Genomic DNA, 27,670 nt, shown 5'->3' on the forward strand with positions numbered 1-27,670 from the left:
AGCTCCTATGTTGACACACATGAACACCCTGGGTCATATTTAGCACCAGCTGATTATGCCACCTGCTCCTCCCACCAGCTGCCTCGCTGAATCACTGTTAGTTGCAATAGAAAAACGGGATGTGGTTGAAAACTGGGAGGAGTGGTTCCCTCAGATTTCACTTTCTTTAGAGAATCTTCTCAGCTATAAAATAATTAAAAGTTGTGTTCCTTTCTGGAAATTCAACCCAAACTTTGTCTTGGTGCAAAGTCACCAGTGCTTCCAAAGAAGGCTCAGAAAGACACCTTCGATTGTGTGGTATGTAAATGATATCTCAATAAAGCTGTCAACAAACAAAAAAGATGTACCTTTGAACACATGGTCCCTTGAATGGCCTCTCAACACACTTTCTTTGATGGGGAAGAGAGAAGAAGGAACTAGTTTGAGTCCTAATCCTGTCACTAATGTATAATTCCTTTGAGCAAGTTGCTTATTCTCCCTGGGACTCCATTTCATTATCTATATTAATAGAGTTATTAAATTAAGGATTTTCTCAGTTGTAAATGTCAGTGATTCTGGTGCCCCAGACCTTAGGGACTTCTTGAGCCAAGAGCTCCAAAAGGAGTCTTCCATCTCCCTGGACACCTGTGGAATGGGAGGAGACAGAAGTGCAGATCCCAAGGACCCTAAGGAGGCACCCCTGGGGCACAAAGCTGGTGTGTCAGATGAAGACAGCCAAGGCCAGCTCCAACCCAATGGATCACTGGTCAAGTCCGCCTCTAAGGCCTGCCTCAAAGCCTTCACCCTGACCCAGAGCCAAGTTGTTGCTAGGAAACAAGAATCTGGAGCCAGCGGGCCGACATCATGCAGGCTGGAATCATGTTGGTCTATCTGCCTCTTTTCTCACTCTTCGTGACCAAGTACTTCTAATTGCTTCGGAGGAAGAGAAAGGCCTCTCAGGGAGAACACACTTGTTGGAGTGCCCATTGTGGTTAATTAATAGTAAAAAGTAAATGGTGAGAGGACTGGAGAAAGGATGGAAGAAAGAGACGGCAAGAGAGAGTACCTTTCACCACCTATGTACCTCTGGATTATGTATCTTACCCACGCTGAGTCTCAGTTTCCCAGGCATAAAGATACTGGCTTTAGAGGACTGTTTGGAGGATTAAATGAGATCATGTATGTGAGGTGGCAGCGAATCTCCTGCCACTCAGTGGTTCTCAGTGCCACTGGCTTTCGTTATTACAGGGGGGCAGTAGGGTATGTGGAGTTTGGAGTCAGACAGTCCTGGGATAGAATCCTGCCTCTGTCTATTACCAAGCCACATGACCTTGAGCACATGAGTTTTCTCATTTAGAAGATAAGGATAATAACCTGGACCTCACAGGGGTTTTACAAACACAGTGTGAGATCGTGTGATTAATTGTTTCATAGTAGAAACAGAAAACAAGTCAGTTATTGCTGCCCACTCCTCTGTCACCCGGCCCCCGCCCTCCCCCCAACACACCCCTACACATTCTTGACCACTATAAGCTTGGTGTTTGGCTGTGCAAACACGCTCCCCTGTGCTCCACCGCTGGGCTCCAGGCTGTGCTTTCTGATAACTCTGCCTTCTATTCCCACCTCCAGGCTCAGGCAGGACTAAAATTCACAAGCTGGCAGACCAACAAGAGACAAACAGCCATGGTGTTAGAAGGTCTGGCAGGAAGAGGGCTTATATCTTAGGCTGCTGTAGTCAGGGCTGGAAAGAGCTACATCATTCTGCTTTTTGTTTAGTAATAAGCATCACCACTAACTTGATTGTGTCTCACAGTAATAAATGATAATAATACTAGCTAGCATTTCCTGAGCACTTCTTATATGTCAGGTGCAGCGATAATCACTTTACAACCATTGATTCTTTTAATTCTCATAACTATACTGTGAGGCAAGCATGATGAGGCCCATTTTAAAGATAAAAGGACTGAGGCTCAGAAAACCCTAATTCACATCTGGCAGATGGGACGGATGACTCACACACAGCTTGATTTGTATGTTGTTATTTGTTGAAAGGTAACCTCTGATAAGGAGCGGGTAAGAATGACTGATTTCATGTTGAGCTCCTACTATGGGCCGATTAATCACATGATCTCGTATCATCTTCATAACAACCTGAAAGGTCCAGATGTTTTTCCAACGATTCCTCTGGTACCTCCCATACCGGTCCCCTGTTTTCATTTAATTTTAGGCATTTGGAGATTCAGCCTCTCCTATTTGTGAGAGTTCTCTGCTGTGGACAGAGCCAATGGCAGAGGCGCAAAGACTTACAAAGCTCTAACAAAGAAGCCAATGGCAACCCTCAGGAATGCCGGAGGGGATTCAGGCACTATTGCTCCCAACTGCTCTGGGAGGACTCAGCACCTGCCAGGCTGCCCCACACACCCAGCCTGCATCTCCTGCGCATCCCTCTCCACCTCCCTAGATGGCAAACGCCCTCACCCCCCAGGGCTCGGCTTAGAATCTTCTCCAGGGAAATTCCCAGCTCATCCCAGTGGTTAGGGGCCCACCTCCCCACCTTGCCTCCTCCACCCCTGGCCCTACACCGCCCCCCCCACACACACGCCTTATGCTTCCTTGTCACAGCATGTATCCAAAGGGCTGTAATCATCTGTTCACCTGCTGAAAATCTTTCCCATTTGCCTGTGAGCTGTTTGAGAGCAGAGAGCATGTCTCATTCACCATGGCACCCTCAGCACGGACACAGGCCCTGGAGTACACTAGGGGCTCAGAGCACTGTTGTGGAAAGTTGGGGGCTGAGAAGGGACGAAGGGAACATGCGAGACAGGGGAGGGCGCCCTGTGGTGTGAAACTGTGCGTGAGGCTGCCCTGAGGGTGGAAAGTTCCACCTGCTAATAATGGCCTGGGAAGGCAAAAGCTTCCATCTGGGTATCTGTGTTCCCTCCAGACCATTTCGTTCTCAGAAGGGGGCTGAAGACAGAAAGAAAGCAAAAGCCCCATATTCACCTCCAGGGAAATTCCACATTCTTAGAGCAAGACTGATGCGAGCGAAGGGTCCTGTCGAAAATCCTGCTCCCGGAGTCCCTGTGAGACCTTCCTGGGAATGGGACTGTGATAGGGGAACAAGCGTGGTCTGGCCCCAGTCTGAAGAGAATCAGGAGTGTCGATCTCTGAATGCGTCCCCTAGCTAGGACAATGGGGACAGTCTCCAGTGGTTCAGGAAATGATGTTATTTGTGCATGTGTTTTTTGTTTTTGTTTTTTTTTTTTTTGCGGTACACAGGCCTCACTGTTGTGGCCTCGCCCGTTGTGGAGCACAGGCTCCGGACGCGCAGGCTCAGTGGCCGTGGCTCACGGGCCCAGCCGCTCTGCGGCATGTGGGATCTTCCCGGACCGGGGCACGAACCCGTGTCCCATGCATTGCAGGCGGATTCTCAACCACCGCGCCACCAGGGAAGCCCTGTGCATGTGTTTTTGTGTGTGCAGGAACTCTGGAATAAGAAAATGGGTACGCTGCCAGATGAATGGCTCCGTGATCTATGAGCATGTGGGGGGCTTTGGCGACTAGGAGTCTTTGAATTTGCTGTAGGTTTTCAGGTGAAGAAAGACCAAATTATGCCTCTAGCTGGTTATTAAATTTCCCCCTTTGCAGTGGCGGGTCCTAATGGATTACCTAAACTGACCTCAACTTTCCCATCTGTAGAGTGGGAATAGCTAACCTAGATGGGGATGGAAAACACCTTACACATGACTCACCATTTCTTACTCTCACATTCACGACAGATACTGCTAAGCGATTCGACCCCACCAAGCCTGGTCCTGACCCAGAATCTCTTTCAGTGCAGTATTCCAGGCAGCATTTCACTACCATTTGATCATAACTGACACATAAGGGAAACTCAGGTCTGGCTAGATGACTGCTGAGGCCTCTCTCAGCCCTGATGTTTTAGGGTTTGGCTTTACCTTATAACATTGCTCCTAAGTTACGCTAGAGAAGCATGTTGTGCAGAGGGGTGAATAACGAGAGTCCTTCCACCCCTGCCTGAGCTGAGGGACTAAACTCCGAGTCTCAGCTTTCCCCAGTTCTTTCAACTGTGGATGAGAGAGACAGAACAGGAAAGCAAACAGTTCCCCTGGGTCTGATGCCAACATCTGAAGAGGTTTCTGAGGCTGCTGTGATAGAGGTGGACAAGCAAGGTCTTTGTGCTGAAAGCGGCCTGAGTTCAAACCCCTGGTCTGCCAAGTTCCCTGGGGTGAACTCCCGTAAATCATCTCCCCCGTCTGAGCCTCGGTTTCCTCAAGCGTGAAATGCAGATAACGATGCCCACCTTACAGGCTGGTTGTGAGGAGGAAATTGGATGAAATAATGTATGTGGAGGTGCTTTGTGAGGTGCGCTGTGCTGAGCACAAGCGGAGGATTATTATCCTTGGGACGCGCCAATAGGAAAAATACTAGGGTGTTCCGTTCCAGATGGACTCAGTCTAAACCGGGGAACAAATGCTTTTCTTTGGTCATTTCATCTGTAGAAACAGCAGTCTCGTGGGCCTATTCGTATTGAATGAACCACATCCTGTATCGTCTTTTTGCATGGTTCTGAGGAGAAATAAGTTGGCTGTCTCCTTTGGCGCACTGCAGGCTCGAGAGTGTCCAGCTCGTATTTAATGTCCTCCTGTCCTCGCCAAGAAAAAACACCCGCCCAGAGCTAGACCTGTCCTACAAACAGCTGCACGGAGGCCAAGGGGCCAGGGGACGGGCAAGGGATACTCAGCCACCTCCCATCAGCTCACTGGGACCTTGTCCAGGCTGAGACTTTAACCCAAGTGATAGTTAAGGAGTACGAGGCTCAATGTGACTGGAAGGCAGAGAGCATGGAGACAGATGGGGCTAAGGAGGTTGCTGGGGACACAGCAGATCTGAGAAGGCCCTGAGGCTGTGGGGAAGAGTTTGGAAATTAGCCTCAGGGCCATGACAAGGCACCCAGGGGTTTTCATGGAAGGAAGGGCATGATGGGATCTCCATTTTAGAGACAACCCATGATGCTTCATTTTTATGTGGACTTGACTGGGCCATGAGGTGTCCAGATATTTGACCAAACAGTATTCTGGATGTGTCTGTGAGGGTGTTTTCGGCAAAATAATCGGCAGACTGAGTAAGGCAGACGGCTCTTTCTGATGTGGTGGGCCTCATTCAATCAGTTGAAGGCCTGAATAGAAACAAAGGCTGACCCTCCCATGAGTAAGATGGAGTTCCTCCTGCCTGAGTATTTGAGCTGGAATGTCCATCATTTCCTGCCTTTGGACTCGAACAGAAGCATCGGTTCTTCTTAGTTCTAGAGCCTGCCGGCGTTGGAACTGGATCTCATACCACTGGCTCTTTTGGTCTCCAGTTTGCTGAGATCTTAGCTTGGACCTTCTCAGCCTCCATAATCACATGAGCTAATTTCTAATAATAAACCTCTCTCTCTCTCTCTCTCTCTCTCTCTCTCTCTGTGTGTGTGTGTGTGTGTGTGTGTGTGTGTGTGTATGGATATGTGTGTATATACATACATACATCTAGAGATACAGAACCGATTATATATATAGCTTTCATATATATTATACATATCATAAATATCATATGAATATATATCATATATATGTTCATAGAATATATAATAAAGAGAATTTTATCTATCTACCCATCTATCCTGTTGGTTCTCTCTGGAGAACCCTGACTGTCCTCAGGGCTGTGCAGCTGGATTGATGTGGGACAGGACTGGATGCAGGGAGACCAGGTAGGGGGCCAACGCTAGAGTCCAGACAAGCCATTATGGTGGCAGCAGTGAGGTGGGAAGAAGTGGGCAATTTCAAAAGCTATTTGGTAATTAAAATTGATAAGACTTGGGATGGTTTGGAAATGGAGGGAGCGAGGGAGAGGGAGAATGTTGAGGATTTCTAGGTTTGTGGCTCTGCCTCTAAAGAGATACAGGTGCTTTTCACCAGAACACTGGAAAAATTCTAGGCTGTGTGGGGCAGAGCTTGGGCAGGCAGAGAGCTACCAGGATAGCACGTATCAGAGGAAAGCCTGAAGGCTGAACTATAAAATGGGAGTCATCAGCGTAGGGATGGCAACAGACAGCGTGGCTGAGAGTCCCCACAGAGACAAGGGCAGTCCTGCAAAACCATACTGACTGGTTTGGCAGAGGAGAATAAGCCAGCAAAGGAGACAGAAAAGGAAAAGTCAGGAAGGAAGGTGGGCAACCAGGAAGATCTGGTACCGCGGAAGCAAACGTAGACAGTGCCTCAAGCAGGAAGTGGTCAGCGTCATCAAATGCTAATGAAAACTGCCCCCAGATGATTTCACCAGGGAAGCAGACCAGTACCCATGCAGGTCTCAGCTCTGAGACTGACTCCTTTCATGTCCGGTTGGCATCTCTGAAGCAAGTTCCCTCAGGAAACAGAAAGCCCAGGAGAGTTCTCCAGCTCACATCAGCCCCTGGGCTACACCTGTCCTCACAAAAGGAGGTGACACTTGACTACATCTTTCCCTTCTCCTCCCCCCTCCCCAACCCCTGAGGTGCCTTTCAAACAGCCAGAATTCCTTTAAAGAGTAATCTAGGAATGTTTCAGGTGACATTCAAAAGGGCATCGTAATTCAAATGGAAATGCAGAAGTTCATTCCTTTGGACAGTCTTGGGAAATTAAAATAGAGATAAAACATCTCTTAAAGGTGGCAACAGGCATTTATCTGTGGGGACATCTCTATGTTATAGGCTCTCCCAATCTAAACTCAAGAGCAGTTCAACCTTCACATGGAGAATGTCCTTTCATCAGGGTCACCGAGTCTCTAAACTTGGAAAAGACATATTAATCGCATACACTTTCTCTTCTACACTTTTTGTTTCTTCATTTCTCTTTGTGGATTTTGGTTTCCCTGTGTCTATCTCTCTTTGTTTTTCTGTCTCCTCCTATTTCCCTCAGTCAATCTCTCTCTGTCTCTATCTCTCTCTGTCCCTGTCTCTGTCTCTCTCTCACACACACAGAGAATGAACAATTCCTTTACATGCACACATCCTTTACCTTCCACAGTCACTTTCTCCGTGAAAAAGAAGCCACTGAAAATTCAGGAAACCTATCGGACTCATAATGTCTGCATTCATCACTATCCCCTCTGAATAGAGAATGACAAGGGATAACAGAAGTGCAGGTGTCACAGACACCTCCCTAGTAGAGCTCCACGGCTCCCTCCCTCACTGGCTCCACCCCAGCAGTCCCTCTCCACCTGAGTCCAGTCTACCCCTGTCCTTACTGCTGAGTCAACTGACAAGAGAGCGGAGTAAAGTAGCAGCCATACCTCCCCCCCGCCCCAACATATACACGTGTGTACCTACACACACACATCTGGGATCACGGTTACCCGAGTGTATGCGGCAGCCGTGGGTGGAGGGAGTGGATTGGATCAAGATAGTAATTAGATGCCTGGCTCAGTGGTAGATAAATAAGTCCATCATTGATTGTCTATGCTGTCATTGGATCCCGTATCTTGCATATGGGAAAGTAGATCTTAGAGCGTGAACCGATTTGCCCAAGATCACACAGCTTGTAAGAGGGAAGCTGGGATCTGAACCAAGGTCCATCGACTGCAAAACCTGTGTTTTGTCTGCAAATGAGGAAGTCTTTATCCAAGATAGCCAGAAGAAGGGTAACTTTATACAGGGAGTCTTAATCATGATATAAGACTCATGCACTGAGGTCATGGCTAGGAAGAATGTGTGAATATTAAGTCAAAGAGTGAAGTGAAGCCCCGATTAGGAGGAAAGTAGCTTTTCAAAATATAGGTGCATCAGGAAAACAGTAGCATATAGTGAAAATATTAAGCTGCGGCAAGAAACTAAAAACTTGACGTGGTGCTTGGAGCACGGCCTGGGAGCAGAGGTGATGGTTAAAGGAACCTGACAGGCTGAACAGCTTCCAAGCTAATCATACCTGGGCTGGAGTTTCTGGGGATGACTTAAGCTATTCTAGTTGCCTTCTAAGGTCCAGCTCTTCCTGGCTTTGGCTGGTACCATCTAATTGACCTGTCCAGTGCTCCAGTCCCTTCTGGACTGGTGGAATGCCCATAATATCCACTTGGTGATAGGAAACCCCGCCTCCCTGCCTGGATCTTTCTAGTTCTTGTTGGCATGCCCAGTGCCTCTCTGGAATCATCATCTGAAGCTGGGTCTGTTGTTCAAGCTTTCATTTTGCCCTATTACAGGGAAACAATACAAAGGTATGGACAACCACTCTCCCTTTCTGCAAACAGCAGATATTGTTCATTGATCTCAGCGTTCTTTCCCAGTGATCCCAGTGACCTTCACATACTGGTCTAGAAAAGCCACTCCCCAGCGAATCAGAACTGGTACATGAAACAAGTTATGGGCCATCGTATGACAGTGACTGGGTTCCCCACCACATGCCCAGCCACCTGCCTTTCTCCAGCCGTCTATCAGTAGATTAAAAAAAAAAAAAAAAGTCTATCACAAGAATGACAAAATGTTGGAAGGCTAATACAGGCTGGACCCACGTGAGGACAGCACCCATGTCTTGCCTACCGCAATGCCCCAGCATGTGGCACGAGGTCTGCTGGGAAGAAGCGCTTAGGAAGAACCGGTGAACCAGAGGTTAATGAATGACTCGTGGGAGATATTTTAATCAGGCACATTCACCCCAACTCCCTTGACTTTCCATGACTTCTAGTGGCTGGATCACAACAGTGGCCAGAGCCCCATGATTAGTGAACCTGGAAAGGCTGGGACGTTTGTTTCTAATGTCTGGGGACACTGGATGTGGGCTCAGGTTGGAATTTAAACACCAGCTCATTCAGTAGCAAACTGTGTGCCCCTGGTATGCCGACAATCTCTTTTAAGTTCAGATTTCCCTTCTCTAAGATAAAGGGTGAGTATTCGCGCCTTCTCTGCCTCAAGGGGTAGGTGGGAGGACTGAAGGAAGGCTGTGTGTAAACTGTGAAGGGCTGTACAATGTCCGTGGTTCTTATCCACACCCTGTTTGGTCTCTTCACAGCCTGCTCTTTCAGCCTTGGCGTTTCCTACCAAGAAGAAACCACCATCTGGGTCTAAACATAGATTTCAAAGAATTCTGGAGCACTCCACCCTCTACCCTTGCTGGGCTGAAAGGATATTTGCAGGGACTAGTGACACAGGTGCTTTTCAGGGAGAAATGAGGGCTGTGGCCACACATCAGCAAGAGCTGTGGCCAGGACTACAATGCTCAGCTGATGTCCATAACGTAACTTCACATTAAGCAACTGTTTTTTATGTATGTATTGCATGCGATGTGTCTTACCTGCATTATCTCATTTCATTCTCCCAAAAGCCTTGTAAGGAAATTACTATCCCTCACTTACCAAACAAGGAGACTGAAACTTAGAAGTTACTTTGCCTGAGGCTTCCTGGCAGGGATGTAAGAAGAGGTATCGGGACTTGAAATCCTGTCTGTCCCACTTCGACACTGTTCTAATCCGTCTTCTTCCCACAAGCTCTGCCCCAAGAGTGATCAGCTTCCAAACCCAGATTCATCCTGACCTGGTCCCCAGTGAACCCTGGTTTCACAGATGTCAATGACACACAGTTGACATATAGATGTCAGTGATACACAGGTGGCTGGGGAGAGAAGGGACACACACCAACTATCTCTGAGTCCAGAGTCCTTTCTGTCCTTCGTGGGCAAATTTCCAGCTTCTCATCCACCTCCTCCCCAGCGTCACTTGCAAATTTAAAAGTAAAACTACAGTGTTTGATGTACCATCCAGGTGGTCACATCAGGTAGAGACAGAGAGGAAGAAACACACACAGATCAGCCGGCCTCAGTGTATCCCTATGCTCTTCTGGGAGCGAGCACGGACAAGGGAAGAAAGAAAGGTGCCTTTGCCCTGGAAGCCCAGAAGGAAAAGCTTCTGTACCGAGTCCACCCAGCAAGTTTGTGGAAAACTTGAAGGTTCTCTGAGTCTTGAAGGGGGTCCCCAGATGCTGTTTCAGCATTCTGTCTGCCCTCGTCCCCATCTTACTTGCCATAGATTCCATGCATCCATTGTATATAAGAAATAGCATTTTCTGGAGTGAAAAAGTCCAAGGCCTGGAAGCAGCCGAGGGTGGAGATGGGGTGGGATTCAGCATTAACGCAGCATCCCAGGCCCCAAATGCCGGACGAGGCAAATTGGTTCAGTGGCCACAGTGAGCGAAGGTTTTTATAAACATAACCTAATTGTATTACTTCAAAGTCCGGAAGCTTACTGCCCTGCTTAATGATGTGTCACCTTATTTATAGGGTAGCACAATGAGACTTCTATTGATTTAATGCACTTCCTTAAAGACTGTTGTTTTCACAGCCATAAACCGGAGCTATTCCCAGACAACTCAATTATTCCCCTGCGCCTATAAACCACCCCTGGTGCCCCAAACAGTCGCACACACGAGAAAGGGAGGGATGAGACCATGACAGGGTGGAGGGTGCAAAGGGAATTGTTCGGGGAAAGACAAAGGGCTTCATCCAGTTGGGGATGAGGGGCTGCATGAGAAGAGCTAGACAGGGAGTGTGCAGCGTCCCGCTGTGTCTTGGCTCTATCCAGAGGAGCTGTGTGACTCTGAGCAAGATTCCTCTTCCCTTTCAGCCTTAGTTTTCCCAGGTGTGCAATGGGAGTGCTGAGCCCAGTGAGACCTGCCAGGTCCCTGTGGCTCCCACATTCTGTGGTTTTAGGAGTTACGGTCAATCTGGTTCTTGGAGATAGGATGGCTGGTCCATATGGAGAAGGTGCAAGCACGTTTTAACACTACTCCTCACCCTTTCTGTCGATCGAGAGACTTTCTTTTCAAATTAATTGATAATAATAGTAACAATGGTAACAGGAAGTGATCCTCACCCTGCTATGTGTGTCTGCAGGGCACTTGTTGGCTTATCTGAGATTCATCTTCTCATCTGTGAAATGGGGCTGCGACTACATGGACCTGTTACAATACATAATGCGTGTGTGCCATAGTTCCATCTTTCTCCAAATGCTACTGCATAAACCACTTTCCTTTACTGTAGGAGGGAGACAGGAATGGCTAAAGTACCCATTTCACAGGAAGGGAAAACTGAGGTGGGAAGGGAATGGATTTCCCAAGGGGAGTGGCACAGACTGGTCTCCTGCGTCTGGGAAATTCCAATTCTGATAATAGCTGAGAATCGGAGGGAAATAAGATCTGCTGACCCTCCCTGAGGATAAAAGTCTCTCCATGGCAGAGGCTTGAAACTGTCCCCCAGACATGAGGTGACTGCTCCCAAAGGAGCCAGAGCTCTTCTTGGGTTCTTTCAAGAGCCTGAAGAGAAGAAGGTGTCAAGGAGACACACTCCCACCCCACAGCCTCCTCCACCCGCCGACCCTGGCAGTTGTTTCAAGGGGAGAGAGTGGGAAACAAGGAGCGTGCAGTAGAAGGCCAGGGTTCTGGAGTCCGGAACAACACCCCGGGCTCTCAGGAAATGCCTGAACTGAAAGACTCCTGAGAAAGCATCACACAGCCCTTCATTCCATCCACAGTGAACGAGAAGCCCAGAGAGGGGCAGGGACTTGCCTAAGGCCACCCAGTTTCTGTGGGGCAGAGCCAGGATTTAGCTCCCAGGGAGCTCAGTTATCTCCCCCGCAGCCTTACCTCCACACTGCATCTGGCCACCACCTCCAGCAAGCCCTCCAGGCTTACCTTTCTGATACTGGAGCCACAGCTGCTGCTGGACCTTCTTGCTGGGGAAGTGGATGACGCAGGTGAGCTCGGAGCCATAGAGGGCTTCTGCGACGTAGTGTGAGCCGTAGTGCTGGATGAAGGACAGCAGCTCCTCCCGACTGCTCTCCTTGGTCAGGATCTTGAGGACGTCGGTGAAGCCTGGACAGAGGAGCAGCACGCAGAGGTGGTCAGGCTTGGGAGGCTGGTGGCCGGCAAATGACAAGCCTGGATTTGGTGCTTTATCCATCACCATGGTGGCAGCCACATGTGCACAGCTTTCCCTCACTTATTTTGCAAAGACTGCTCTCGCTGGTGGACACACAAGACACTAGGACTGACAGGGAATCAACAGCAGGGGAAGGCCTATAGCTGGCGACCTGAACATCACAACCAGGAAAAATCAAAGCTGATATCTACTGAGGACCTAGCGTGTTCCAGGCACACTGCTAGATGTTCCGGACACTTTGTCTAATTTAACCTCAGCCCAGCACTGCAGTCCCACCCATAATAAGCCCTGTCGAGTGGATGAGCAAGTCAAAGGTCATAAACTGGAGCTGATTTGCTTTTGGTCCTCCAGCCAGAGGAGCTAGGATTCCAACCCACTTCTCTTCTCACCCCAGGATGCACGCACTTCCCATGTACCCAATTATCCAGGGCCTGAGCGGTCCACGGCTGGAGCCTGGGGGCTGCACTGGCCCAGGCTCAGCAGACAGTCTGTGTCCTCATATCTGATCCCTGGCTTAGCTTCCTGTAACATCACTTCCCTTTCTGTCCCTGCCTCAGCCTCCCTAAAACAACAGTTATGTCCTTTCTCCTGCCATTGTCAAGGGCCTCCTTGCTGTTCCATTGCCTTTAGTCCTATGCCAAAGGGGCCTGAGTCCTCAGTGCCTGGCATGGGGCCTGCACAGCAATCACTCAGTAACCACTGCCCCCCTGCCTTCTTTCTCCTCCTACAGGCAGGTCACCAAGCTATTTTTCCAGGGGCCTTAAGACCTTCTGGGCTCCTCCCTGCTATGGATAAAGCTCAATGACCCTACCTGGGTATCCCAGGCCTCCAAGGTCATCTCCCATGAGCTACATACATCAGGCTTTATCTGTGGCCAAATCAGTTTTCTTATTTCTCCTGTATGTGATCTGGGATTTCCATCATTTTTTCTTTATGTATATCCCTCCCACACTCTCAACACACACACACACACACACACACACACACACACACACACACACAAACACACACCCCACGATTTACCTGGAATGGACACCCACTTCCTCCCTAAGTCACACTCATGCTTTCAGGCCCCAGGAAGTCACCCCTCCCCCAAGAAGCTTTTCCCACCATCTGGAGCACCCACCCTTTGCACCTTCAACAGGCATCACCTTGAAAGCAGAAGGTCTGTCCTACTTGTCTCTGAGTCTGCACATGCATCCTTCCCCACCCACAAGTCAACCAGGTTCACGGCACAGATCCCGGACACAGCAGACACACCGACGCCCATTATTATAAGAACAGCTGATTCTGTGCCACATCAAAGTAGAATGTAAAAGAGCAAGCTCTTCTTCCACATGAAAAATGCGCTCCAATGTGCGAACATTTGATTTACAAGGGAGTTCTCGGGAGCGTCATTATTGATTAATTAACGTAGATACACCTTTGTAGTTCTAACAGGAACACGGCAGTGTTATTCACAAGCGCAGGTGTAAAGGTGTGGGTGGTGGTAAAAACAGAAACAGGGCTCAAAGAATGGGTCCTTGATTAGAACAACCCCTCCCCATCAACCTGTTAACCCATGCAGCTGGGTAATTAATGCAGCAGAGTTAATAATGAGATGGTTTTTGTTAAGTAGTAAATAACACCATGGAGATGCCCTGTGGCTCTTTATCCAGGCAGACAACACTGCCTTCAAATCCCTGCCCTGCTCCTGTTCTGCCACTTACTAGCTGTGTGACCTTGGGCAAGTTACTTAACCTCTCTGACCCTCAGTTTCCTTATCTGAAAAAAAAAAGTGATAAAGAATGCCTTCCCCTCGAGACTGATGTAAGCCCTAAGATATGAAACATTATAAAGCGCTTGGGTGATGTCAGCCATAATTACTATTTATACTTCCCCATACCCAGGCTAAAAGAGTTCCATGTTGTTCACGAACGAAGCGATATTGAAAGAGAAAAGAGGAGAAAAGAGCTCGCCCACCATTTCAAGATACTTGGACAATAACCCAGTGGCAGTGTTATGAGTAAGAGTCAGGGTAGAAAACCCAAGGCCAGGCCCCATCTTTTCAGTTTTCATTTCCTTTTCAGTTTTCGTTTATCTTTTATTCCTTCATCAAAACGGAGCACCAGTAATGTGCAGGAATGTAAGGTACAGGGATAAATAAGACCCAAGCCCTACCCACAGTTGTCAGGTTAGTGGGGGAGACAGACAGGATTCTGATGTGAATCAAGCACTTGTTAGTGCTTTAATATAGGCAGTTGAGCACAGGGAGTTCCTTGAATTATTCCAAAGGGTAGAGATAATGGGGGAGGCATCTCCGCGTATCGCAGGATGTGCGAGGAGATCCAGGCGGAGGAAACAGCGTGCGCAAAGTCACAGAGACAAGAAAGAAAATGTCCCATTTTGAGAACAACAAACTGTCCCTATCAGCTGAAGCACAGGGTTCATGTGGACAAAGTGTGAGCAGCGTGTGTGTGCGTGCGTGCGTGCGTGTGTGTGTGTGTGTGTGTGTGTGTGTGTGTGTTGGTGGGGGGAGGGGAGCAGGGACTGCATTACTGCTGAGTAGGAAATGGGCAGGAAAAGAAATCAGCCAGGAGAACCCAGAGGAATCAGTGCCTGAAAGAACTCATACAATTCACACACCTGAAGTGCTTTGAGAATGTAAGTGTGACCTAGATTATCATCTGCCCCTCTCTCCTATTCATCCCCCACACCCTGCTCAGACACCCCTTCCTCCAGGAGCCTCTCTGACTCCCCAGAATGGACAGCGGCCCCATGACTGCATTGACCTGCTGCAGTGTGTGGACACCACTGTCCTGCCTGCTTGTCCATCTGCCCTCCCTGTGAGATTGTTGATGGCGGGGAAGGGGGGGGGGGGCGGTGGTAGGTGGGTGGGGCGTGGCCTCCTTCCCTCAGCATCTCCAGGGCCAGCATCCTTGGCGGACCTGAGCTGAACCACGCTACGCCCCCTGGCTGCGGGCGGCAGTCCTCACCTGCCGAGAGGGTGATGGTGCTGAGCTTCACGCGGTACAGGTTGCTGCGGACCCGCCACTGCTGCACCATGGGGTAACCCATGGCCTCATCATACCTGACGTCTCCTGGGGAGGGAAGAAGAAGCTCGTGTGAGCCCAGCACGTAGAGGCCTCCCCCTACAAACCCACCCTGTGGCCCTGGGCTCTGGGCAACAGCCACCTCTTCTAAGTGGACAGAGGCTCGGCCCTAGGGTGAGGGCTCTCCCTGGGGTTGGCAGTTTTATCTGGACTCCACCTCCAGGCCTCTTCCTTCCTGGCCTCTGACCTCAGCCCCAACCCCGCCTTTTCTCTCTGCTCTACAGCTCACATGGCCCCCTTCACCCTACAAGCAAGAATGGGTTTACGGTTCCACTAACTCTGGTGGCGATTTGCCATGGGGTGCTAGATAGCACAGTGCCTCAGTTTCCCCATCTGATACCATGGCTACCTGGGCTGATCTTATTTCACAAGCGTATTGTGAGACTCAAATAAATTAATAGCAGTGGAAGTCCTTTGGTAATCTTGAAATGTCCTACGTGTGGACTGGGGGCCAGAGAACCACAGCCCATTCATCACATACGGCCTAAGACTACTTTTGCACGATGACAGCAGAGTTGAGCAGCTGTGACAGAGACCATGTGCAAAGCCTGACACATTTGCTATCTGACGATTTATGTTTGTTCACCCTCTACAGACTGTTTCCTAACATGGAAACATAAGATGTCCTTTGGTAGCTCATAAAATACCTGTGCGTACGCATAAAAGGTTACCATTTCAAACAAGACCAAGAAACGCTGGCTAAACAAAGTTAAAAAAGATTAAAACAAAAAAAGCTGTATAATTTCTCAGCACCTTGAATAAATTAATATGCATTTTAAAGGTACGTGAAAATAGTGCATAACGTTTTGCAAACATTTTTGACCAAGGAGCCCCGTTTTTAGGTTTCACTGGAACTCATGTTTCATAGAATGCATCGTGTGAAACACAAGTGTAGACAAAACATAAACAAAGAAAAAAAAACACAACAAAATGTTAGCAAGTGGTTAACTCAGTGTGGCGGATGTGTGAAAGATCCTTGTTTTCCGATTTCTATTCATCTCCATTTTCTAAATTTTGTGCTCTAAGCACTGCAGACTCTCTTTTTTATAATCAGGAAAAAATACGTGAAAAAGAAATGCTAGTCACATCAGCAGTTACTGTTACTCTTGTGTATCCTCTGCAAATGGCAGGCACATTTTCTGTCCTTTTCTCTTGTCCCCTGGTGAGGAGGCACTTAAAGAGATATTTGATACCAAGATGCAAATGAGAATCTCACTGGAACAAATGATTTCTTCCTGGACATTACTGCAGTATAAAAGTTGTCCATTACTATCAACTTTTTTTTCCCCCCTTAGCCCCAGGAATAATATAATTTCTTAGAGGCTTTCTTTTCATTTTAAAGTAAAATATTCATGATCCCCAAAGATATGTCCACTGGAGGGAGGTTGTTTTGTTACAAATACGTCCTCTCTGTTTATCTGCTCTGCCTGTCCTTTCCTTCCTCTGCAGACACCGGGGAGAGAAGGAGAGAGGGTGGGAGAGGAGGAGAGGGCCGTGTTTTGAGTCAGGGCAAAGAAAACAGTCTGTACAGGAAGACTAGACACCAGCACCCAGGCAGCCTCTGCCCCGTCTATGACTGCTTGCCCTAATTCTGAGCAGGCTTGGAGGGGCCGTCCCCAATAGAGGGAGGCAGATATTCTGATGCAGACTGCTGATGCAGCTTAGGCACTTGGTGGAATGGTGTCCAAAAGGAAACAAAACAAAGCAAAACAACGCTGCTGCCTCTTTTGATTATCAAGAAATTTACCAAACCATCTTCCCTGCCCCTCACCCCATCCCTGGGCCACCCCCATAAGTGATCATCACTCCATCCCTCACTTTCCCCACCCCTGGTCCCTCCTGGATTCCAGCTTGAAATATAAGCCCCTTCAGTGAAATGTCAGCTCCTTGAGGTCAAGGCCATGGTCTATATTATTCCCACTCCTGCAGAGACAGAACAGAGCCTGACATATAGTAGGCTCTCAATAAATACCTATTTACTGACTCACTCACTTCCTTGCATACTATTCCTGACCAAAAACCCATCCCTGGTCCTACTCAATCTCTGACCCCCATCTTACCTGACTCTATCCTAGATCCCCACCAAAGGATTAGGGGTAAAATGAAGCCCCGGGATTGGGGGAGAGGGTATTTTTTCTGGTAAGTAAAAAAAAAAAACAAAAAATAATAACCCTTAAAATATAACAGTTCCTTTATGAGGACACCTCCAAGGATCCCCAAATCAAAACAAATAATCCTAAGAGTTTGTACCACTAACGCAGAACCACAATGTACTGTATCACAAAAGCAGAGCCAGGGTCCTTACATCTTGGGAAAGTCCCCCAAAAGGGCAAGAGAGGAACTGGGAGAAGATGAGGTGGAACAGATGGGCATCCCGCAGTGGGACAGAAAATACAAGCCTCAGGAGAGCCTGCAAAAGAGGCCTTCTCAGTAGGGGAGAGACGGAGCTTGGGGGTTGGGGGACGGACTGCAGAGTGGAGTGAAAAGGGCAGAAGACCTGGAGCCATGGCACCCGGTTCTAGTCCTGGCAGATTTACTGTGTGACCTTGATCAGTCCCTTCACCTCTCTGAGTCTAGATTCCTCACCTATAACACGAGAGGAATGATACCCAACCCCCAGGATGGCCCAGTGCCCACATTCAAAAACAGCTTGTGTAACTGAGATGCTGTCAACTGAGAGAGGCTCCTGGTTGGGGTGGGGATGGGGGAGGTCCACTTATTTTATTTTAAAATGACTTAAAAATGAACTGCATGATCTCACTTTTATGTGGAATTGAAAAACGTTGGACTCATAAAAGCAGAGAGTAGGATGGCTGGAGGCAGGAAAAATGAGGAGATGTTGGGTAAAGGGTACAGAGGTCCAGTTACACCAGATGAGTGCGGTTTTGGGGTCTAGCATGCAGCCCGGTGACTGTAGTTAATAATACTGCACTGTGTACTTGAAGTTTCTAAGAGAGTAAATCCGGCCTCAGCTCAGAGCTTGGAGTCTCGGGGAAGCCCCCAGCTCTGCACAGTCCATGAGTCCAAGAAATGGTAGGTAGGTCCCTTTCCCATCCCATCCCTCACAAACACAGAGGATTGGCAGGGCCCATCCTGGATGTGCTGAGAGCTGAGATGGACTGGAGAGCAGGTGTGTGGTCAGGGAGGCTGGGGAGGGGTCCAGCATGTGTGTCTTACCGGTGAGCAGCTGGAGGTCTGGGAGGGGCTCGGAGAGGACCCCCCGGCACTGCTCCTCCACCGGCAGCGGGATCACTGACAGCCCGTCGGCCAGCTGAGGAAAGTCCTTGATGAAGTTGTTTTCCCTGTGGAGAGGAGCAGAGAGGCTGCCAGATGGAGGAAGCGGAGGCTGCAGGTGCTGCTGGGAAGGAGGGCAGGGAGCTCGTAGTCACAGAAGAGACTGACTCGTGAGCCTGTGGACGGCCTTGGTGGGATGCCTCTGGCTCCCTGAGTCCCAGCCCCGGGGCCATGGTGCTAAGGACGGGTTCCAGAATCCGGCAGGCTGGGGCTTCAGTCCTGGCCCACCACTTACTAGCTGCGTGATCTTGAGCAAGTTCCTGGTCCACTCAGAACCTCAGTTTCCTTTTCTATGAAAGTCAGATCTCAGGGTAGTTTTAAACACTTAATGGGAGAAAGCTGCCAACTGCCTAAGACACAGTCTGATATTCTATAAACTGTCTCTTTGGCTGCTAAATGTCCCTTTACATAAGCGGTGACAACGGTGAGCCAGGATGCAAGGGAACTGAGGAGAGTGTGGAGTGCTTGAAGAAAGAGCGGGTGAGACTGAGCTGGAGAAAGGGAGGCTTGAAAGAATGGGTGTTGGAGTGCTAAAGTGGAAGGATCCTAAGAGACCCTTTGGATCTAACTCCTCCTTTTAGAGATGGGGAAACTGAGGCCGAGAGAAGGGGAGCAAATTTCTCACAGACAACCAACGGGTTAGACTCAAAACCAGATCTCCCCACTCCTAGGCTAGTGCTCTTTCTTGCCCTAAATTCTTCAGGTACCTCTGTCGCTTCTCTGCAGGGCCACTCCAGGAAACAGAAGACAAGCCTCGGGGTGCCCTCGGGGCACTGAACCCTGAACAAAGGTAGTCTTAAGGTGTGGGGGATGAGGTGATAGTGCATTGCAGGGAGGCAGGCTTCCATCTTTCAGACAACAGACCTGCCTAAGAATGGAACAGCCTGCCACTGCGAGGTGGTGAGCTTGCCGTAGCTGGGAGTATGCAAGTAGGGAACTTGATAGCCACTTGGCATGGACGGTATCCAGGGCAGTTCTGTATTCAGATCTGACTTTTGAGGTCCCTTCTTATTCAGAAATCCTCAGAGTTAGAGACACTAACTACGATCTGGAGAGGAGGAGGGGGAATTGAAGAACAAAGGGAAGGGGAGGTTTATCGCTTCATTTTGCCACCTGGAATGGGCAACCTTGAAATGAAAATCAGAAAGAGGCAAACAAAAATCTGTGATGCCAAAGCAATGCCTTTGAAGCCTGGATCTCGGGCAGTTCAAAGGCAGCCAAGCAAGCATTGTGACCTGGGTCACCTTCCTTTCTGTACTGCACGTCCCCATGCACTCCACCCCAGGCACCTTCAAAGCTCACCCTCTAGTCATTCATTTAGTGAACACCTTCTCGGTGTCTGACCCCTGAGCAGGTCAGCATCCAGGGGAGGACCCATTGCCTCCATCTTCAACATCACCAGCATCTTCGTCATCATCATCAGTGTCATCTTTGACAACTCCTGATTGAATCCTTAATTTGCTAGAATCTCGCTAAGCACTTTGCATCTATTTAATCATTTAGTCTTCACAGTGACCCACAAGATAGTTATCATTATCTTCATTTTACACGAAAGGAAAAATGAGGTTCAGAGTTAAGAGGTGGTAAATTTGGGATTGGAACCTGGTCTCTCTGACTGCACCTCTGGTGAGGTAAGCGGCTGGGCCTTGGACTGTCTGCTGGGCACGCATGCGCACGACGTTGAGTTTCTAGGCCCACACTTGTACAGTTAAGCACGCTGTTGTGTGCAGCATGGCTGTGCCCGTGTTTGTCTGCAGAGCCGTACCTGCTTATGTCTACACGTGTGCCTGTTGTCGTGGGTTCCACCTGTGTTTGTGGCTGGCCTTTGATTTGTCTGCAGACTTGGACGTGTGGGTCAGCCACGTGAATAGAAAAAGAGAACCTGCCAGGGGTCATGGAGGTGCCCCCAGGTAGCATGTAACTCCCACCAGGGCCTAAGGAACTAAGTTTCTTCCTGTCCCCCTCATGAGGTGGCCTCTTGTGATACAGACCTTCCCTTAGACATACAATGAGGTGGAGACTGTCCCCCTGCCCTAGTCATTCAACTAACATGCGCTGAGCACACACTCGGGGTGGAGCCCTGAGCTAGGTACTCAGGATCCAGAGATAGACTGGCTTCTCCCTTTGTCCTTTAGATCTTCCCAGCTGGGTGGGGGAGACAATGGATCAGCCACACAGAACAGTCAGTAGGGCCAGCTATCAGGGATCTGGATGGGCTGGAGGCTTTTGGCTAAAGGTCCCTTCCCCACGAGACCCAAGCACTTGTTTTATGAATAGGAGAGGGCAAGACTGAGATGGCTCTGAAGATTGAGTTCCTGATCTGCCCACACTGCATCCTAGCTGTGAAACCTGGAGCAAACCACTCAAACCTCAGTTTTCTCATCTGTAAAATGGGGATCCTAAGCGCTCTTCAGCCTGCCTTAGTGAAATCACAATAACAATGATGGCAAAAACTGCTGAGTACCTCCTATGCACCAGGCGACGTTCCGAGTACTTTACATTAGTTCTCACCCAACCATATGGATTAAGTGCCCTTAAGACCCCTAGTTGGGAGGTGGAAAAGCACAAGCACAAAGCAGTTATGTAACTACTTAAAACCGCACAGCCGGCAAGCGGGAGATCTCAGGTGGTCTGGCCCCAAAGCCCACACTCCACATCACTGCACAGGTGTGGGGCACTGAAGACGCTGCCTGTGACAGTCACAGGCTGTCAAAGCTGGAAGAGCCGTAGCACCCCGGGGTGCACTGAGCCCAGACAGGCTGCAGCCTAAAGAAGGGGTCTGTTACTCATTGTAATTTGACCGCATACGAGGGGCTCTGCTCTCCAGGTGACTTCACGACCCTCACTCCCATGTTGTGAGATGAGTGCGATTACACCCCCACTTGACTGATGGGGAAATGGAGGCTCTGAGACGTGAACTGACCTCCCTGGACTTACACACCAAGTGCATTTGGGAAGAGGGATCTGAAGGCAAGCTCGTCACTTTTCATTTTACCACCCAGGGTCACGACTTCACATCTCTGGCTATGCGTTTATAATCGCAGAGGAGGGGGACAGGGACACCCTCGCCAGCCCCACGTTCCTCTCCTCTAATCCTTCTGCCTTCTATTTAAGCTGGGCTTGACTCTGGGCAAATCTGACCTCAATCTGACCTCAGGGAGTGGCAGCACAGTGGCCGCCCTCAGGAGGGCAGGGGGCCAGCGCACACTCCCCTTCTCGGAGGAAGGTTTTCGCAGGACGCAGGGAGGGTCTCAAGGAAGAGCGTGAGAAGGTGGGAGACCATGGAAGGGTGGGAGTTCACAGGCCAGTGCGGAGAGCGGGGAGGGAGGGAGGCAGGGGTGGAGCAGGGAATGACAAGACAGCTGCAGCAAAGACCAAGGACCAATGATGGCCCCTCAGGACTGGGCCCCTTCGTGGCTGCCTGGGCGATGGCCACAAGTCCTGCATGGCCTCTGCCAGCAGAGGGCGCCCAGGGCCTTTGCATTAGTCAGCTCTCCCGGGAGGCAAAACAGGATGGGAAGAGCAGAGCTGGGAAGGTGCCACTGGGCCGAGAACCCCAGGCAGAACCCAGACAGCAACTTCAGAATGCACCCACCTGGGGGAGGTGATGGGGGGGATGGCAGGGTGCTGGCTGAAACTCAGTTGGCTCGAAAACAAATCCAGATTCTCAGAGCTCGTGTGTACGTGGGGGTGTGTGTAGTATAAACTACCAGGCAACTAACGAATCCTAATAAGAGGCAGATAGGAAGAAGAGTAAGTAATATTTGTTTATTGATCCTATTTGTCGATCATCAGCTATGTCCTAGGTAGTGTGTGTCAAGATACATGTGAATGTGTATGCCATTTTCACCACGTGAGAATTCTATAACTACTATTATTATTCCCATTTTACAGATGAAGACATGGATCCTCAGAGAGGTTAAGGAACTTGTCCAACTGAGGTCCACAGTTAGGAAGTGGTAATGGGGCTCCTAGCTGAGAACCTGGTACTCAGTAAGGACACATTCACTGGATCAATCCAGAGCCCGTGCTCCTGATCACCGGGATAACCTGAGACCAGGCCAGGGAGGGGTGTGCTTCCGAGCCCAGGGATACCACTGTACGTGCATATCTGTGTGTGTGCAGGTCTGCGTAAGTTGTGTCTCTAACGGCGACAGGGCTACTGTTTCTTTGGACAAACATCTCCCCCCCGCAAATATCCATGAAAACAGTTCAATCTCAATTGACATTATATGGAAACAATTCATAAGATTTTTAAAGTAGCAGATCCTGGGTTCCGGGGACTCGGGAGAACTCTGGGAGTGGGAGGTCTCTTTCATTCCACAAATGTGTTTCGGGGTCTCCCATGCACGCTAGGGGTACGGCAGTGGGAATTCAGAGGAGGTGCCTGGTGGAGAACGCAGGCACTGTGTGAAGGTCTCAAGGCCTCCACCATCTAGCCCCTGCCTACTCCTTCTGCCTTGTTTCACGAACCAGTGCCCCTGCCCGCGGTCCAGCTGCACTGATTGGCCCTAAGTTCCTCTGATGGGGCATACTCACTTCCTACAAAGGATTTGCCCTCTCTGGAAAGCTCTTGGCCCCCAGCTCCCTGCAGCAGGCCAACTCCTACTTGTCACTCAGACCACACATTATTCCTCTGCCCTTCAGAAAGCTTCCCAAGGTCAGTTCTCCTGTTACACCCTCTCATAGCATCTTGCTCTTTTCTTCTAGGAAGAGCGTCATAGTTCCTAACCCAGATGTGCTCTTCGGGACCTTGATGGATATCTACTCTCCCACTAGACTGTGAGCTCCACGGGGGCCAAGACGATGCCTGTCCCATTTGCTGCCGCCTTCCCCAGGGCCGAGGCCAGTGTCAACTGCATACAAAGTAGATGCTCAATGAACGTTTGTTGCGGAAGCAAAGGAAGGAAACCCAGAGACAAAAGTAATGTGTGTATGACCTGTGTGGGGTCCTTTCTGATGTTTTGTTACAGGGTACCCAAATGCTTTAGTTTCCAAGGGATATTGGGGATTTTAGTCTAAAATGCCAGCCTTTCCATAAGAAGCTTCAAAACCCTACTTTTTCTTCCTCTAACTTCCTAACATGCAGACACCCTGGCTCCCATGGAGCTCAGATAGGGGCCAGGGCCACAGAGCTAGCGGGCACCAGATGGGAAAAAGTGATCTCACTCAGCAGAGGCTGGCCGGAACTCCCACTCTTGGTGAGCACGTGAACACACGTGTGCATTCACATCGGGGAGGTGCAGGGGATGGGGTGGGGGGTGAGGAAGGCTAGGAGGAAACAGGAGGACCAGTCGAAAAACCACCCCTTCCAAGAAACCATGTCAGTTTTCCCCACTTGGAATAAATCTTTCTTGTCACTTCTCTCTCACGCCTCTTGTTTGTGAGTAAATTCCAGCAGTTACCTTGGGATCTGGTGGTGGAAAGGGCATGGGCTCAGACATCATACAGACATGGATCCAGACTCTGGCTGTGTGACCTTGGAGAGGTCACTTACACTTTACTCAGCCTTCCTAATGTCATCTGTAAAATGGGAGTAATGAGTTGAACTTCAAGGGTTGAGGAAGAGGCTTCATATAGAGTTAGCTTTTTTTTTTCTCTGGCCACACCACATGGCGTGCAGGACCTTAGTTCCCCGACCAGGGACTGAACACGGGCCCTCAGCAGTGAAGTGCGGAGTCACAACCGCTGGACCACCAGGGAACTGCCCCCTAGTTATCTTTAGTGCTAGTTCCTTTTCCTAAACCCCATACCAGATCCTGGATTCCTTTGAGAGCCTCAGAGAGCCCAGCCTGGGGTCGCCTACAGCACAAGCCCCCCAAGATTCTGTTCATTTGTGTACAGAGTAGGGGCAGGCTTCTTCACCTCCCATGCCCCCTGCATATGACCTCCAAGCGACACAAACCTATAGGGAGCCTTTCCCCGGAGCAAGTCCCTTGCGTAGCTTCCCTGTCATCCGCCATGCTGGCAGGAACTTGTCGACAAGCGAGGGAAGCTGGGCTCCTTGGCCATCCTGGCTGCCCCGACCCTTCCCAAGGTTCTCCCTCCCGCCTGTCCCCATTCAAGAATACGTGTGAGTGTTTTGGATACACTAATACACAGCCACCAGCATGCAAGAGCCGATCACCCCTCAGTTCTGGGGAAATTAGCATTTAAATGGAGGTATTTCAGAGAAGTAAATCATCCCAGAGCCAGTCAGCACTGTCTGCAGCCTTTCCTTAGTCAAGGGAAGACTATAGGAGTCTTGGCCTGCGCGCTGTTGAGTCTGCAGGGACGGGGCCGCTCTCCCTGGCTCTCCCTAGGCTGCCTGCAGCCTCCTGAAACAGTGCCAAGAAAAAAGCCCAATACTAATGAGGACACCTCCCCTGGTTTGAACCATGACCCATCCTTCGCCTCCAGCTAAACTAAGCCTTTCTGCCACGTGAGAGGCAACTTTGACTGGGATGTGGTTTCCTCTGTGATCAAGGAGTTGGGTCCCTGCTCTCATCTCGACTCTGTCAGTGCCTTTCTGGGTGGTTCTGGAAAGCCACTCCCTACCTCTGGAACCGGGGTGGGGGGGGGCGCGGCTGGTACAAAATCTTTGTTTCTCTGAAGCGCAGACTGAGACGCACTGGGCTAGATTTTGTAGCCATGCCGTAGGTGCTGGAGTCATGGGGTCTCGTGGTGAGGAACCACGCCCGCCCCAAGCCCTGCCCTTCTTGGGTACAGTTAGAAACTCTGTTTCTAACTCTGTTCTCATGTGATTTGCTTCTTAATTAGGAGTCTTCATGCAAGTTTTTTGTTCAAGCACCCTGAATTTAGTCATTCTTTCATTCAACCTTTCATTTCATTCATTCAACAAATTTTCACTACTGTGTCCCAGGCATTGGGAAAACAATAAGATAGACATTCCTCATTCTCAAGGTGCTCACAGCCTAGCGTAAGACACATGTTATAAATTGTGTGAAAATGTGTGCAAGGTGGATGATGGTGCTGAAAATGTTAAAATGAAGCCTTTTTCATTCCCTGTGAGTCATATTGGTCTAAATCAAAGGCATTTGTCCTTAGATAGAAGAGCACATACCTTCTGGAAGAGAAAGGGAGCCGTCACTCAGCTTTGGGCTAGATCTCAAAGCTGGCTTTGTAGTGACTTGAGCTAGACAATAGTTTTGAAAGCCAACCTGTGCTGGGAGTGAAGGTCCCTTATACATCAAAGGCAGGCCTGGCCAACCCAGATCATAATATCTTATTTTAATGTACAGTTGGTACAGGCTATGACCTCAGGGGAGTTCCCACAGGACAGAAAAAGGAAGGTGAAAACTCTTTTTTTCTGCCACTAGTTCTGGGAGGAATTGCCCAGAAGACCAAGAGGCCAAGAGTTCAGGCTTGAGAGTCACCAACCCTCTTTCTGGGCTTCTTGGAAGTCAACATCCCGTCCTTATTCACCCCAGCCTTGAGGGAGGTACCAACAAATGTTTAAATACCAACAAGGATTTGGGGAAAATCCAAGGGGGATGGGGGCGAGCAGGAACGACGGGCTTTGCTTCCCTAGATCAGGGTATAATCTGGGGGGGGGGGTTGTGAGCCCCTTTCTCTGAAAAGCCAACAGAAGGTCCCATGAGAGGGTATCAGTAGGTGAGCAAGAGGCCAGCAGAAGTCGGCCCCCCACGTCCTGCACCTGCAGGGTAGAGAGAATAAAGATGACAAGACTTCTTGGCAGAAGCTTCCTGTTCCCAAGGAAGCGGGGATGGGGAAGGAGGCCTGAGATTAGAACCAGGGTCCCACAGAGGGTGGGGACTTTGTGACTGTGGACTTGGGAGTGGATGCCAATATGTAGCCCCTCTTAAAAGAAATGCCCAAGACCATCCATATCACAATGGAAGCCAGTGCAAGGGCTGAGAGCCAAGCTCACACAGGAAATCACACAGTGAACGCCAGCAAGGATCCAGTAGACCACATTCTTCCCAGCCCCCATCTGCACCCTGAGGCCAAGCAGAGGTCGGGGAGACTGCCTGGTAAGGGAAAGACAGGGTTGGCTGTTGAGGAGTTCACCTTTGAACAGACTAAACAGTTACCCTGAAGAGTACGTTCTGTATCCTTAACTGGCAAGTTGAACTACTTTTTTTGCTATCAGTGGAATGAAAACTTGAGGGAAATATTATATCGGCTGTAGAAAATTAAGAAGAATATAGTGTTTTGCATAACTGAGTTGCAGTGAAAAAAACGTTTGAACCCTTAACTATTTAAAGACACGGTTATAGGTTAATGTGGTAGTTTAAGATTCATAGAGGAGGTTCAGAGACCCAGGGAGGGGCACTTAACACAGACTGGGGAGGTCAGGAGGGCTCGCTGGAGGAGGTGAGTCTTGCTCGATTGGGAGGGGTCATCCAGGGAGAGAGTGAGGAAGGGAGGCGGGGGTGAGGTCCAGGCAGAAGTAATAGCATGTGCCAAGTCCAAAGGGGTGTGTGTGTGTGTGTGTGTGTGTGTGTGTGTGTGTGTGCGCGTGCGCATCTGCTACATGATGCTGAGGAATGTGCGCTTTATTCTGAGGGCAAAGAGACCCATTATAGGTTTTAAGCAAGACAGTGATGCCATCTGATTGGAGCTTTAGAAAGAAGGCCTGGATGCAGGGTGGAGGATGGGCTGGGAAAGGAACAAGGCTGGGGTGAGGGAGGCCAGGTATGAGGTTTTGCAGCGACCCAGCCAAGACATCACGGAGTAGCTGGATGGCAGAATACAGGTGAGAGGCACAGGTTTGAGCGAGACGCAGGAGGTAGAACCTGTTGGTCTCCATCATAACTGCATGTGGCGGGGAGTAGAAGAAGAGTCATGGGATAAGTCGGGCAGTGCTGCCAGGGATGGCTGTTCTCTGCATGTCTGTCTCCATCCCAGGCCCTGTAGGTCTCGGCTGTAGGGATCTATTCGGCTGATTCCCCTCGGATTCCAGGATCTGGTAGAGACACAGCACATAACAGCTGTCTCTTCTGGTTTAAGCCACCATCCCCTCTCCCAGGGCCTGTGGCAACAGCCTGTTAACTGCGCTCTCTCTCTGCATCCGGCCTTGCCCCTCCGACCTGTTCACCGTCCTGCGGCCAGAGTGATTTTCTAGAAGGACAGTCCTAACTCAAAGATACCACTGGCTCCGTGCATCGGTGTTCTGTTGCTGCCATGACAGATCACTGCAACCTTAATGCCTTAGAACGACATAAACTTCTTATCTGAGAGCTCTGTAAGCCAGATGTCTGACATGGGTTTCTGGGCTAAAGCCAAGGTGTCAGCCGGGTTGCACACCGCCTGGCGGCTCTAGATGAGAATCCAGCTCCTGGCCTTTTTCAGCTTTCTGAGGCTGCCCACGTTCCTTGGCTCCGT

At 49.6% G+C, this 27,670-nt stretch overlaps 1 protein-coding gene across 22 annotated transcripts in view; it reads right to left on the minus strand.

Moving 5' to 3' along the window:
- The window catches only part of ASTN2 (astrotactin 2), a 1,502,867-nt gene that overhangs the window by 224,798 nt on the left and 1,250,399 nt on the right, over positions 1-27,670 (minus strand). For 20 of the 22 annotated variants that reach the window (XM_079927232.1, XM_079927229.1, XM_079927230.1 and 17 more), the window contains 3 exons: positions 18,206-18,330; positions 14,912-15,016; positions 11,690-11,869 (listed from right to left, as the gene is read on the minus strand). The exons of 1 other annotated variant lie outside the window; for it this stretch is intronic. In XM_079927232.1, coding sequence (XP_079783358.1) covers positions 11,690-11,869; positions 14,912-15,016; positions 18,206-18,330 — 410 coding nt within the window. The remainder of the gene's footprint in view (positions 1-11,689; positions 11,870-14,911; positions 15,017-18,205; positions 18,331-27,670) is intronic. One more of the 22 variants, XM_079927224.1, reaches the window with a different exon arrangement.

This window comes from Stenella coeruleoalba (assembly GCF_951394435.1).
Source record: "Stenella coeruleoalba genome assembly, chromosome: 7".
Classification (NCBI taxonomy): domain Eukaryota; kingdom Metazoa; phylum Chordata; class Mammalia; order Artiodactyla; family Delphinidae; genus Stenella; species Stenella coeruleoalba.